The 15,609-nt window shown below is 38.1% G+C and overlaps 1 protein-coding gene across 3 annotated transcripts; it reads right to left on the bottom strand.

Annotated features, from left to right (window-relative positions):
• Positions 1-405: 405 nt before the first annotated feature.
• On the bottom strand, positions 406-3,503 carry LOC143037612 (zinc finger MYM-type protein 1-like). 3 transcript variants are annotated; one of them, XM_076206126.1, is made up of 3 exons: positions 3,252-3,503; positions 2,318-2,457; positions 406-2,185 (listed from the first exon to the last, which is right to left on the bottom strand). In XM_076206126.1, the coding sequence occupies exon 3, from the start codon at positions 1,301-1,303 to the stop codon at positions 419-421; it is 885 nt and encodes a 294-aa protein (XP_076062241.1). In that variant the 5' UTR covers positions 1,304-2,185; positions 2,318-2,457; positions 3,252-3,503; the 3' UTR covers positions 406-418. The 3 variants fall into 3 exon arrangements, with proteins under 3 accessions (XP_076062241.1, XP_076062250.1, XP_076062232.1); XM_076206135.1 differs by lacking the exon at positions 3,252-3,503 and adding an exon at positions 2,610-3,245; XM_076206117.1 differs by lacking the exon at positions 3,252-3,503 and having other exon boundaries at positions 2,318-3,245.
• Between the last annotated feature and the right edge of the window lie 12,106 nt (positions 3,504-15,609).

Raw genomic sequence — 15,609 nt, 5'->3', positions numbered from 1 at the left:
GTCACAGGCAGAGTACAGGCAATTCTCAGTGCAACCCACAGATTGGGATACAATTCCTCAAAATGTTTTTTGTGGATAAAGGTGAGGAGCTCAAGAGCAGTCATTTCGTTTGAGGGCAAACTTGGTAAGTGTTTAACTTCCATAGCCAGTTCCTTTCCATCAATGTCACTTTCATTTCCAGAGGTTAATGTCTTGCATAGTTTGTCACACTGGTTGTTCAATGACTGATCATCCAGTTTCTGGAAATTGAGCAGCACTCCAAATTGGTCTCTTACTTCACTCAGAGTTTTAAATCTATCGGTTAAGGATTGAATGGTAGTGTCAACAACAACATTAAATAATGTTATTTCTAGCCTCTTCATTGCATCTGCAATGGGCTCATCTGCGGCCTCATAAGCAAAGTGTCTTTTTGTACTTCTCAATCTCTTTTCTTTGCCTCTACATTCATTTCCTCACACATATCTTTAGCAGAGACTTGAGCTGAAGTGAATCCAATTCTTCTGTAGTTAGTCAGAGATGTTTTCGCTTTAGTAAGGAGGTCAACTGACACATCAAGCTGCATTTTAGGAGACTGCAGGAGCTTACTGACATGGTTCACAATGTGTAGAATGTCATACCATATGACTGTGCAAATGATAAATCGGTATGACCCCACCTCTTCTGCCAGACTTTTGGCTTCAACCTTGGTCAGAGGACCAGACACTTCCCTGACCTTCAACAAAGCTTCCCTTATATTAGAGGCCTGATACCGCACAGGTTCTATGCTATTAATACAGCTCTCCCATCTTGTGTCACTCCAGGTCTTGAGTGCAACAGTGACATAATGTTTTAGGATTGCCCATCTTTGTGGTGAGGCTGAAAATAGGTTGTACAGTTTCTGAACAGTGCCGAAATAGCTAGTGGCATCTATTGAAGCTGTTGCTGCATCAGATATCATCAAGTTTAGGGAATGTGCTCCACATGGAACATAGAGTGCACGCGGGTTCTTTTCAAGAAGTCTGGCTTGAACTACTTTGTTTCTCCCTTTCATGTTGGCACTATTATCATATGATTGTCCTCTGCAATCTTCAAGGAGAATATTCAGTTCCGTCAGTTTCTTTATAATTAGAGATGACAAACCAAGACCTGTTGTTTCAGAAGCTACAAGGAACCCCATAAAATGTTCCTTAATTTCTGGTTTCTTATCCATTTTGACAGTCCTTATGACGACTGGCATCTGTTCTTGATGGCTTACACTGGGAGTACAGTCCAAAATAATTGAATAATATTTGGACTGTTTAACTTCAGTCACCATTGTGTCCATTATTTTAGTACTGATTGAAGCAATAAGTTAATTTTGGATGATATTTTCAAGGTAGCTGGAATGACTGAACTGGCCACTCTCAACACGCTCAATGTGCTGCTTCATGACAGGATCAAATTTAGCAAGCAGCTCCACCTCTTCTAGAAAATTCCCATTATTCTGCTGGTGTAACGTGTTTGATGAACCTCTAAATGCAAGATTTCTCTCGGCTAAGGATTGGATAATGGCGATTAAGCGAGTCAGGACATCTCTCCAGCGCCTCTTTTCAGCCTCCAATAGTGTTCTTTCAGCTTGGTCTATTGTCTTTCCAGTTTGCAAACGGAGTTGTAAATCTTTCCAGGTTGCCATGTGCGCTATGGGTGCTGGACTGCTTTCATGACTTTTCAAAAGTGTGCCTATGTTTTTCCAGTCTGTCAGTCCTTCTGTCACTAACTTTTGTTCTTTGGTTGAAAATAATTTACAACAAAAGCAATAGAGAGCATTTTTTGCTTTTGAGTAGATAAGCCAAGTCCGCTTCATCTTTTCTCCATTAACCAATGTTCTACAAAAATAATGATAATGAAAACTTCTTCCGTCTTCTTTTTTTGGGAAATGTGAAATCAGAACTAATCTGAAATGGCCCTCTACCTACTGCATCCGTTCTAAATGCATCAGACAGAATGGTTGGCCAGTTAGCAGGATCTAGTGGTTTAGAATAAATGGGAGGCTGCTCAGAAGTAGATGATGCCTTCTGTGGTTCTGGGGAATGTGGTGGTCTTGGTGGCAGTACAGCTTCCTGGACAGATCCTGATGAATGTGATGGCACTGGAGCATCCTGTTCAGGAAGTTCAGAATATTCCTCTGGCTTGCTGTCTGGAGCTCCAATATATTTTAGAATTGATCCTGCAAAATTACAAATTTCCTTAGATGATTAGGCGTTAGTCTAAAATTAATAATACTCACCATTCAGAAAACATAATAAAACCAAACTTTAATATGTTTCTTTAAATTATTAAATAAACGATAATGAATTACCTTTTTCTTTTGACCATTTTTCTTCGTCAAATTTCTTTTTCTTTCGTTTCTCTGCTCCGCTGAGATAAATTCGTTTTGATGCCATTACGGGAATGATGATTGGCGAGTCTTAGAGTCTAATGTAGGCCTAGCACAGAAATCTGTTAAGTGAAAACCTATACATGGAATCAATTTTACATACACGATATTCGAGTAGAATAAATATGATTATTTTTATCAGTGTAGGCCTAACACAGATATCTGTAAAGTGTAAACCTTTTAAATACCCCTTAATAAAAATAATTCTACATACACGAAATTCGGGTAGACCTGAAAGGTGAACAGATGGGTGATTGTTGAGCCTGTGGTTATCTTAATATTATATACGAACTAGAGAAACGGACCACACGACAAACGGAATAGAATTCATGTATTTCTGTCACTTCCTTTTGAGCTAACCTCGGTCCTACCATCTAGTGTTTTTTTCATTAGGTAGGTGAAGTGAGAAAATAAATAATCATAATTTTGATAATAAAGAAATAAGCGAATAAATGAATAAGGGATTGGATAAAATATCGATACAAAATAAACAAAATTGAACATATGAACATATATGAACATTGAATATTGAAAAAGGTGGAAAAGGTAAACATTCCATAGAATACAAACATTTCCTATTGTGCATACAAATATAATAAAAGGAATTCCAACTTACAGTCACAGAACACACAAAATTGCAAATTTACACTATTAGAAGCTAAGCATGAAGCGACCAAAGAGTAAACAAGAACGCTGGTGATGCCAATTCCAGTGACAAATAAAGCCAAACAATTGGACAAAGAATAGTAAGCTAATGGCCAAAAAGAGTTTGTAATCAACAATTAATAACATCTGTAGCCATAAGCCCTAGCTTAGTGAACACATAAATGAATGAATAAAGCCAATTAATGCTTACCATATTATATCTTTAGATTAAATAAGATGTAGGTGATTTTTAACAAGATAGTATTTTTAGCAGACGATCAAAACATTTCAAACAATAACAAACACTGCAAGAGGCGTGTTGTTTATTTGCGTCGGCGGGCGGGAGAGGCACAGGCTCATATTTGACCTTCGGTAGCGTTACCTAGCCATTGGGCCGGCCGGGGGCCCCCTGGTAGGTTGGGGGCCCTAGGCAATCGCCTATACCGCCTATAGCTAGAAACGGCCCTGGCTTGGGTAATAAGGATTTGACTTGTGATCGACAGTTACTAACCACCTGATGAGAGCTCAGAGCTCGTATGACCGACCTATGGGTAATACTGTGACCTAACACGCACACACACCCTGAACTCCCCGTCAACGAGAGTTTGAGTGACAAACCGCAGCGCAGCGATACTGAAATTATTTCAGCCCTAAGCGGGAGTCAAACCCTGACCACCGTAGTGGCAGGCGAGAACTCTAACGACTGCGCCACGAGGTTATGTGTGTGTGTGTATGTGTATGTGTGTGTGTGTGTGTGTGTGTGTGTGTGCACGCACGCGTGTGCGTGTGTGTGTGTGCGTGTGTGTGCGCGTGCGTGCGTGCGTGTGTGTGTGTGTTCACCTCGGATCTGCTGCAGCCTCTGTCGAGACAGCCAGACACCACCCTACGGCAGCGAGCTCAGAGCTCATTATTTGCCGATCTCTGGGTAGGTCTGAGACCACTCACACACCACACACCACACACCGGGACAGCAAGGTCACAACTACTTGACTAACGTCCCGTACCTACTCACTGCTAGGTGAACAGGGGTTACACGTGAAAGGAGACAAACCCAACTTATCTCCGCCCGGCCGGGGAATCGAACCCCGGTTCTCTGGCTTGTGAGGCCAGTGCTTTACCAATCCGCCACCGAGCCGTGTATGTGTGTGTGTGCGCGCGCGTCCATCCCACGGCTAGAGTTTTGGTGGTAGATGCCTAAAATTCAGTATTTGTGGGGCCCATGTGTCCAGAGACGATTTTAAACTTGGTCCTTGTGTGGTAAAGATGGCTAGACTTGTAGAAGAAGTATGGGGGAAGAAGCTGTCTCCCATTAACAATAATACGCCTGTCGATCGATGACCTACACGGCCATGTGACGTGATGGAGTCACGTGACCCAGACAGGACGGCATGGGATACACGTGCCCTGAGTGTGACGTCATGGGGAGCCTGATGAGACTCGGACCGAATCGCCAGCGAGACCAAGAAACCTGACGGAGGCTTTGGTCGGACTGACGGTGTAGACAGACTCGTCCGAGGAGAAGGGCTCGCCTCGATAGATATCCTGTGGCGCCAGTCGGGCCAAAAGGGCAGCGCATGTGGATGCGTGTGTTGGAAGGGTTCAGGTGGTGGCAGAGTTGGAGTCGCTGGTGGCACAGGAGTGGTGTTGACAGGAGGCAGATGGTCGTGGTGGAAGACGACGAAGTGATGGTACAGGTCCATTGCGATGGAAGGAAAAATGGCCCCCAGGAGGTAGAAGGAGGTTGCGATAAATATTTGTAAACTAAACGGAATCCGTGAACATTGGGGGTCATTTCTTGTCAATTTTGCGGTCAGTCGCCAGGCAATTTTATTCAGCTAAAGAAACCAACTTTTCTTTTTGCCAGGCAATGCCGAATCTTTTTTTTTTTTTTTTTTTATTCTTTTACTATTTTTTGTAATTTTTCTCGACATCTTCGGGTATTATCTTTGTTTCACTTTTTTTCTTTTTTTTTTCTTTTCTTTTCATACGTCTTGTTACCCGCAGTTGGTCGGGCCGCGCCGACGGATCCTTCCTTAAGAACGGACGACACGGAGTCTTCTGGGGCGTGGGAGTCCGTCGAGGCTCCTCCTGTTTTGCCCTGTCGTCAGGTCGATTCTCAGCAGCTCTTACTGATCAGGTCCTCGGTCGCGGTCGGTGTTCCCGACTCATTTTGCTGCGACCTCGAGGATCTGGGGACCGGAAGAGCTCCTGGAACGGCGCCGTCGTTGTCGTCTGCTGCTTCTGGTCCCAAATCGACCACGGAATCCCCAGCCAGGTCTTCTGCCCGTCAGTGGACCGAGAGACGACCCGGATGAGTTCAAGGCTCGTGTATATATATATATATATATATATATATATATATATATATATATATATATATATATATATACATATATATATCTACACACACACACACACACACACACACACACACACACACACACATGTATGTATATATATATATATATACTGCATATATGTCTACGGTATATATACATATATGTATATATGTACATATATATATATGTATATGTGAATATATAAAATACATATGTAAATATATATGTATATATATATATATATATATATGTGTGTATATATATAATACATATGTATATATATATGTATATATATATGTATATATATATGTATATATATATATATAAATATGTATATATATACATATGTATACAAATATATATATACATATAAACATATATATATATATATATATACACATATGTACATGTATATATATATATACATATATATATATAGATAGATAGATATATGTGTATATATATACATATATATGTACATATATATATATATATATATATATACATATATATATATACTTATATATACAGACACACATATATATATATATTCTCTTGTTGACAGACGAGATTAAATGATATTGCTGTTTCTGCATTATTTATCTTTTTGTTAAGAACTTCAATTTCTCTTGCTAATTTACGGTGTTGGACTGATAGTTTGCTGAGTAGCTGTCCGTATGAGGTTGCAACGTTTCGGTCTTCTCTGTAGACCATCTTCAGGCTAATTGTTTGGGTGTGTGTGTGTGTGATGTTTATATACTATTTTATTTCTGATTGTTTGGGTGGTGTCGTGTGAAGCGATCATCCTGATTGGCTGCTGCGTAGTCATCAGGAATCACTGGGAGAGGTGAGGTCAGGTCCGCTTGTGGGATGGGAGAATCTGGAGGTCTATACTATGTATGTTCATGGTTGGTTTTAATTCTGCTATATAGATTGCTTCAATAAATGCTAATCTGCGGGAGTCTCTTTCTCTGTCTATTATTACTGTTCCTTCTTCTAAGTTTTGACGGGTGAGGGAAGTATTATGTTTGGTGTTATAGTGATTCTTTATGGATCCCTGTTGTAGGTGGCAGGTCAAACGTCTTGTAAGTTTAGTCCTCGTCATTCCAATGTATGTTTGAGACCCACAGTTCTCAATGGTACAGTTATGTTGGTAAATGACGTGATTATCTTGTAAAGACGATGTCGATTTGGGAGGGCGGTTTCTCAGTAAAAGTTGTGACGTTTTTCGGGTCTTGTAGTATATGGTCAGTGATATTTTGTCTTCTGGGTCAGTGGGCTTGACGTGTTTTGTAATTATGTCCTTAATGACTTTTTCATCTGTCTTATATTCTGATGACATGTAATTTCTGTAATATATGTTTATGTTTTCTTGTTTTTGTGTGGTAGGTTTGTTAGAATACCAGTTGTTGATGGCCCGTTTTGTTGCTTCGTTAATTAACTTGGTACTATACCCATTGTTAATAAGGACTTGGGTAAGTCTTTCCAGTTCAGTGTGTGTATCTTTCCATGTAGAGCAGTGTGATATGGCGCGTCGTATGTATGCGTTGATAGTGGAGTTTAAATATCGTTGAGGGCATTCACTTTTACCATTAAGACATAGGTTTTTGTTGCTAGGTTTTACGTATACTGATGTGGTGTACTTGTTGTTATGACTGGTTACTAAGACATCGAGGAAGGGCAAACGTCCGTTGTTCGATTCTTCGAACGTAAAATTAAGGCCGGAAGCTTCTATAAGTTGTTCTCTGAGTCTTTGGAGTTCTTGAATATCTTTGACTCTAACGAAAATGTCATCTATATAGCGGCAATAAATGGATGGTCGGTTGGTGGCGAGTGTGAGCTTCTCTATGGTTCCCATGAAAAAATTTGCGAAAAGGACTCCTAAGGGGCTTCCCATGGCGACTCCATCTATTTGTTTGTACATATTACCGCGTGGACATGTGAAGGGGGCTTCTTTAGTACAGATCTCTAAAAGGGTGCGTAAGGAAGCTTCTGGAATGTTCAGTGTCGGTGTGTTGTCGCATCGATAGACTCTATCTAGGATGAAATGTATTGTTCTGTCAACGTCGATGTTTGTGAATAAACTTTCCACGTCCAGCGATGCTATAATGTGATTTTCTGCGGGAGGGGCATTTGCTAAGATTTCTAGGAATTCTTGGGCTGATGTCAGAGCGTAATCCGTGGGTACGTATGGGGTGAGAATTTCGTTCAGTCTTTTGGCTACTGAATAAGTCGCTGTGGGAATTTGGGAGATGATAGGACGAATGGGGTTGTTGGGCTTGTGTGTTTTTACGTTTCCAAAAGCGTGGCCAGGGGAGTAGTCCCCTGTTAATTTGCTAAAGTGTGGGCTGGACGATGAGGCGTTGATGGTATCTATTACATTGTTGATTTTCTTTTTGATCTGTTCCGTGGGATTACGAGTGATTTTTGTGAACTTGGAGGTGTCAGTTAGAATGTTGTCCATTTTTGTGAGGTATTCTTGTTTGGAGATTATGGTAAAGGCTGCGGTCTTGTCGGCTCTTCTGATAGCAATGTCCTCGTTTTCACGGAGTTGTTTGGCTGCTTGAATATGTCTTTTATGTACTAAATTGCTTTGGAAATTGCCTCTGGTTTTGGATGCCTCTGCAATGAGTGTTGCTTGGAGGTCCGTGGAAACGGTAACTTTCTTTTGTTTTTCCAATTTTTGAATATCATCTAGGAGTACTTCAATTTCCAGTCTTTTCCGGTGTTTTCCTGGTTTGGTAGTGTAGTGGCAGTTGAGTCCCATGTTGAGTAATTCTTCTTGATCTTTGGTGAGTTGTAAGTTGGTGAAAAGGTTGCCCAAATAATGCAGAAACAGCAATATCATTTAATCTCGTCTGTCAACAAGAAAATATTCTTCCTGGATACACTAATATATATATATATATATATATACATATGTATATATATATATATTTATATACATATATATATATATATATATATATATTGTATGTATATGTACGTGTGTGTGTGTACTATATACACATATCTCTCGTATTAATTATTTTATGTGTGTAATTGTTTTCATATTTACATTTGGGTCGAATAAGCCCAACAGTTAAGACGTTGAAGTACAACTGGAAAGACGTAGAATGACGGGTGATCTATTAAAGGTATTCAAATGAGCCAAGGGCTTTAACAAAGGTGATGCGGACAATACCATAATATTAAAACAATAAGGCACTACTCGTAGTAATGGAATGTAATTGGGCAAATTCAGACTTAAGAGGAGATAGGCAAGAACGGGTTTACAAATAGAGTAGCTACCGAATGAGATAGACTTTGTCATAATGTAGTGAGCTAGAAATTATTAGCTGTTTTAAGAGAAAATTACACAAATTTATGGATGGGGATGATAGCTGGTAATGGACATGTAATTGCCTAGTGTAGGCCATATGGTCCCTTGCAGTCTCCTTCTTTTTTATGTTCTTGTGTGTGTGTGTGTGTGTGTGTGTGTGTGTGTGTGTGTGTGTGTGTGTGTGTGTGTGTGTGTGTGTGTGTGTGTGTGTGTGTGTGTGTGTGTGTGAAGTAAAGTAAGTTCATTGCCATTATCTACATATATAACAGTAAAACAGACGATAGCACTGTCTGTTGGGTTGTAACTACTAAGACAGACAGATTTAAATGAAAACATTGCTTAAGTAATGAGTATAGATTATCAGTCAAAGCGTATGGATGGACTCAACAAAACACAAAATATTTGTCAGATTACAATAGGCACCACTGTTACAATAAGGACAATATAATATCAAACTCCTAACATACGAGTAAGTATAGTGCATTTAAATTTGCTTATGTAACAAATAACTTTTAACTCCTTTTTTAAATTTGAATAAATTACCTTCTCTAACCAGGACTTTGTATATCCCGAAGCAGATTACTAAAAAAATCTGGACCAAAATTGATTATACTATTTTTAAATGGTTTTGTTCTGCATACAGGTAAAGATAAATTTACATCCTAGTATTACAAGAATGCTCTCTAAATTTAAACACTGAACTGAGACCCATTCTTTTAAAGATTAATTGCAGGGTGAAGTATTTGTGTGTATGGAAGATAGTTTTTCAATGTTCTTAGATTTGTATATTTCATCTGTTGAATAAATTTTCTTTTTGTTGAAAATGCATCGAAAGAACTTGATTTATGAAATGGTTAATTTATCTAGAAATGATGATCAAGCACTTGCCCATAACTAAACACAATTTTAAGATGTAGATAGAAAAGGGTATAGCATAAACTCATTATAGCTTCCTCAATTAGCTTTAAACACACTTCATTAATATATATATTCCAATTCAAAATTTCATCAACTTTAACCCCTAGAAATATGGTAGAGTGGACTTGGGTTAATTGTTCACCATTTAATAATACATACATACATACATATACACATTTAGCAAGGGGTTTTTCCCCTTCACAAGGAAGGGAGCCAAAGTCAAAAGGCATAATTTCACTCCCACCCATTTCATCCCAATCCTATTTACCATACCCCCCTCCCTCTCATCTTGGCCTCTTGTCCTGGGTCAGAAGCGATGCAGCAAGACACAGCACATCCAAAGCGACACTCCCCCCCTCTCCGTCCCCTCATGCAGTAACATTGAAGGCGGGGAGAATCCCTTCGGACTGCGTCAAAATATCATTTACACATAACCACTCCCTAACCCTCCATCTATCCCCAACCCACTCCCTTCTAAGTATTACAGTATCATCCATACACACCCATTCTCCACTCACCCCTTTCTCTTGCCTTTTACCTTCCTTTTATCAACGGCCCTTTTACCCTATCCATCCATATCATCCTCGATCGTCCCCTCATGTTCACTCCATCCACCTCTGGCTCCTACATTTCTTTTACTAATCTTTCTTCACGCATTCTTTCCATGTGTCCAAACCATCCCAACACTTTTTCATCAACCCTATCTCCCAACTCCTTTTCCACCCCCGCTCTCCTCCTCACCTCCTCGTTTCTCACTCTATCTAACCGTGTAACTCTTACCATACTTCTCAGACATTTCATCTCAAACACACTTAAGCTCTTCCTCTCTTATGTTCCATGTCTCTGGCCCATACGGTGCTGTCGGCACAATCAATCCTTCATACAATCTCTTAGCATTCATTCCCAAATATTTATTTCTATATCTCCATGAAACAATGCAATAGGAAAAACTGATCTTATAGACCTATTTTGAAAGAACAAGTAATCTGTTTTGTTAACATTAAGTTTCAAGTTATATGTTTTAATACAAAGGTCGATATTACTAAACTCGGTAGTTGTAGTTTCATGCAATGCACCTGTATTTACATCTTTCAATAATAAGATAGTAACATCAGCGTAAACAGTAAAGTCAATTTTGGAACCAGAATTAGATATATCGTTTACATATTATGAAAAATGTGGGCCCTAAAATAGATCCTTGTGGTACACCTTTGCTTATTATTCTAACCGACGAATATTCTTTATTACAATAGACTCAGTGTTTTCTATTACTCAAATAGCTCTTAAATAATTAATGCATGACCCCTCTGACTACTACATGATTTAATTTACAGAACAGAATATTGTGATCTATGGTATCAAATGCCTTGGATAGGTCAATGAAAATGCCAAGAACAAAATGTTTCTCCTCCATGTATTTATACACGTGACTCACAAATTGTAAAATAGCCGTTTCAGTTGAATACGGGCTCTTAAAACCTTGCTGTTATTTAACGAAGAGATTATTATCTGTAAGATATAAGATGAAACGAGAACATATTATCTTCTCATATATTTTGAATGCTAGGATAGAAATTAGTCGATAATTGTTTATTGTCTTTTTAAATTCGGGCAGTACCTTAGCTTGTTGTAATTGATCTGGAAAATACCCTGTTGCTAAAGAAAGATGAATTGTGCGAATCTAGGGAACACTTTTTAAACTAGATGAAGATTCTAGTAATGTTGGAGGTATATTATTATACAGTATCCTGGTGCATTAGTCTGAAAATAATTTGAAATACGTTTAACTTCATACCTATCAATGGGCAACATGTATATTGAGAATTCTAGAGCCTTTGCGAGGTAATTCCTGTAACTAAGATTTGTAGTATCAACATGTATGTTGTTTTTCAAAAAACGTTCATAAAATGTACTCGAAATGTCCATGTAAGGAGGATCTAATGCAATGTTACTCTTATCAACAGAACTTGTTTTTCCTAATAATGAGTCAAATACTTCCCTTTTTTTTCGTTTTTTTCTAATACCCTGATTACAATATATAACATGATATTTGTCTTTGACAATCAAGTGTTCTTTTTCTACTATTTTCATTGGAAAACAATAGAGAATGTCTATTATTCCTTTCAAATTTTGCTTTTGTGGCTTTTAGAATTATTTTTGTAACAATATGGCTAAATCTCACCATGTTCACCATCTTTGAACAGAAAAAAACGTGATTTAAAATTTCTGAAACAATTGTTTAGGATTAAGATTTTTTTCTTGATTTGTGTGAATACAACAAATCGCTTTCACGTATGAGCCCTCAAATATAGTCTCTCATCCTGTTTTCATTGAAGGATCCCCGATATCTCTGTTCAGAATTCATTATATCTTGGTGGAAGCGTTCCCCTTGCTCCTCTGAATATGTTCCCGTATTCTCCCTGAAATTGTCGAGGTGAGCATCTAGGATATGGACCTTCAAGGACATTCTGCAGCCCTTCTCATCATAGCTTTTCACTAAAGCTTCAACGAGTTCCTTATAGTTATTTGCCTTGTTTTCAATTTTTTCTCTTGTTCTGTGAGCTTCTGTAGAAATTCTGAACTCTCCGCAATTTTCCTTATTTGTGGTCCAACGAAGATACCAGCTTTCACCTTTGCCTCTGAAAGCTTAGAAATGAAGTCTTAAAGATATTTGAAGGCAGCAGACTCCTTGTCAAGAGCTGTTACAAACTGTTCCCTGAGATTCAGTTTGATGTGTAGTGGAGGAAACAAAACCTTTTGAAGACTCACCAATAGCTCATATTTGATATTGTGTGCTCCAATTGCAGTGTGAGTCCTTCTCTGGTAATGTGCTGCTGTGGTGAACAGAGTCCCTCACATGTGTGTCCACGCTACATTTTGGCTTATAGTATCGTCGCTGCAAAAATGGGATGGACAAGTAACTTATATGTTGTGTAGAAATAGCTGGCCTTCGGCCTTATATTACTATTGTGTAGATTAAGTCCATATTACGCCTATACTACAAACATTTGTGTCCTCATGAAAGTACAACCTAGGCCCTGCCGAGCCATGTTTTGGTCAGGCAGGGTCGTTTGCTACTTTGGTGAGCAAATGTCCTATTTGTCACTTCTCCGGTGAGCAACTGTCCGGTGAGCAATTGTCCGGTGAGCAACTGTCCGGTGAGCAATTGTCCGGTGAGCAATTGTCCGGTGAGCAACTGTCCGTATCCGAATAAAAACAGGTTACGTGTTTAGGAGTGACTTTAGAATAGATTTTGTCTGGAGAGGTAACTTTATTCGCTATTCCATCATCACGTCATTTGACTCTAAACCATCACGCTGCTTCAGTATACAGCTGGAGGTAAACGATAAAGATTCTGTTTTACACCCCCCCTCCGAAAAAAAATTCCTTAAACTATTTACATTTTTGCCGTATTTCATTACATTATAACTGAATTTCCATGTCAGGTACATCCTTTGCAAAATCTCAATTGCTTATTTATTTGCTTTTGAAATGTTCCAAATAAGTTAAAAAAAGAATATAAAGTGTTCTAAAACTTTTAATTCTTTAAACTTACCATTCTAGAACTGACTATAACAAAATATTTCTCATATATAAACGAATTTACTTACATTTCATAAACCTTATCAAATGTTCAAGAATCTTATACAATTTTTCAGAAGTATCTGGAACATTTGAGAAAAAAAAGTCTAAAAGACTATAAACTACTCGAGCAAGTGTGTCTGCCCCACATCTATCATATCTCTAATTTCCTTCCATTTCATTCTTTCCTTCCACTAAACCCCCCAAATCCCCCCTCCCTCCTCTCCCATCTTATCTATCCTGCCCTCTAACTTTGAGAACATTTTTTTTTTCAATGTATAAAAATTCAGAATATTCTAGACCTTTCTATAATACAGTATAAATATGGAGTGTACTCAAATCAGCTATAGAAGCTACAATTATTTTCTAGAATTATTCAGAATATTGTAAAGTTGGTTGAATAATATTCTAGAAAGATTGAGAATATTCTGGAACACATTCTAGAATGCCTAAGAATATTCTAGAGCACTGCTTGTGATAATATCAAAGCTGGGGCTTGCGGACCACTAATCAGTTTTGATTTGTCTACCTGAGAAGACACAACACAAAATGTGAAATGGCATCATGAGGCTACAATCATTCTGCAGATGCAATTCATCAAGCCAAGAGCAAAGAAGTTCTCTGTGATATCATCTGGAAGAATGTGTAAAGCTTACAAATACGCTCACTAAGATGATTCAAACTTACATTCCTTTTAAGGACAGACGTTCCCCAAATCAGGCTCGCCCAAAGTGGCTCGACAAAGAAACTGAAAAAAAAGTATTGCTAAAAAGAGACAGGCTTATAAGAAATATAAGTGCTCGGGTGCATCTAATGACTATGAAAGTTATGTATCAATACAGAGAGATTTAAAAAAGACAATAAGAAAAAGAAAACGACAATACGAAATGAACATCGCTGCTAAATCCAAAGAGAATCCCAAAGAATTCTATAGTTACATTAGAGATAAAAAGGTTGTTAGGAATCACATTGGTCCACTATTATCTGCTGACGGTCAACTTGAATATTCAAATGAAGGAATGTGTAATATCTTAAACAATTATTTTAGCTCGGTATTCGTAAACGAAATACCTCAAAGTGAATTCCAAACTGAAACCTGTGAAAAGTCTAGGGTAAACTTACTCACTACGGTAAATATAACAAAAGAAAAAATTAAAAGGTGTATAGACAAACTCAAAGTTAATAAAACACCAGGGCCTGACGGTTGGCATCCAAGAATCTTAAAGGAAATGAAAAATGAGATTGTTGTTCCATTAGAAATTATTTTCAAGAAATCCATCATATCCGGAGATGTCCCAAGAGAATGGAAGCTAGCTAACGTTACTCCCATATTCAAAAAAGGTGACAAAAAGAAACCAAATAACTATAGGCCTATAAGTTTGACTTCAATCGTAGGAAAAATAATGGAAACTATCATCAGAGATGCTATCGAATATCATTTAGAAAGTAACCGTTTGATAAATGATAGCCAGCATGGTTTCAGACGGAAACGTTCTTGCGTGACTAACTTACTCGAATTCTACAACACAGTTATCTCGAATTATGACAAAAGAAACAATATAGATTTAATATATCTAGACTTTGCAAAAGCTTTCGATACCATCCCACACGAAAGACTACTTACTAAATTAGCTTTGCATGGAATAAGTGGTAGCCTATTAGGTTGGACTAGTAATTGGTTGAATGGTCGAAAACAGAGAGTTGTTTTAAATGAAAAAACTTCTGGGTGGAAAAGTGTTGCAAGTGGAGTTCCTCAGGGTTCCGTTCTTGGGCCACTTCTATTCATAGTATATATAAATGATATAGACCATGGACTAAAATCTACTGTTTCCAAATTTGCTGATGATACAAAACTGTGCGGAGTGGCAAATGATCACTCAAACCAATTAGATATTCAAGAAGATTTAGATCAATTACAGCAATGGTCTGAAAAGTGGCTAATGAAATTTAACACAAGTAAATGCAAGGTAATGCACATAGGTAAAAATAACAGTAAGTACGATTACAAGTTATTTGGAAATTCGTTAACAAAAATGGTTAATGAAAAAGATCTCGGCGTAATTATCAGTAACGACCTCAAATCATCCAAGCAGTGTATTTTAGCCTCTGAGAAAGCAAATAAGATTCTGGGACTGATTGCGCGATCTTTTGATTTCAAAAGTCCATCACTCATTAACAAGCTATATAAATCGTTAGTTCGTCCACATTTGGAATATGCTGTTTCCGTATGGTCACCGAATCTCATTAAAGACATTGACAGACTGGAAAAAGTACAACGGCGAGCCACAAAACTGATTCCAAATATCAAAAATAAATCATACGAAAATCGACTAAAACACATGAATCTGTTTTCCCTAAAAAAGCGTAGACTCAGAGGTGACTTGATACAGGTCTTTAAGATTTCAAAG

The sequence above is a fragment of the Oratosquilla oratoria genome, chromosome 2 (genome assembly GCF_046742065.1).
Source record: "Oratosquilla oratoria isolate Oo_2021 chromosome 2, ASM4674206v1, whole genome shotgun sequence".
NCBI lineage: Eukaryota > Metazoa > Arthropoda > Malacostraca > Stomatopoda > Squillidae > Oratosquilla > Oratosquilla oratoria.
Note: the sequence above shows the minus strand (reverse complement) of the source record. Positions and strands in the feature narration are given on the sequence as shown.

Bases quoted from the DNA above. Each gene is read 5' to 3' on its own strand.
- LOC143037612 (XM_076206126.1), bottom strand. From the start codon at position 1,303: ATGGACACAATGGTGACTGAAGTTAAACAGTCCAAATATTATTCAATT.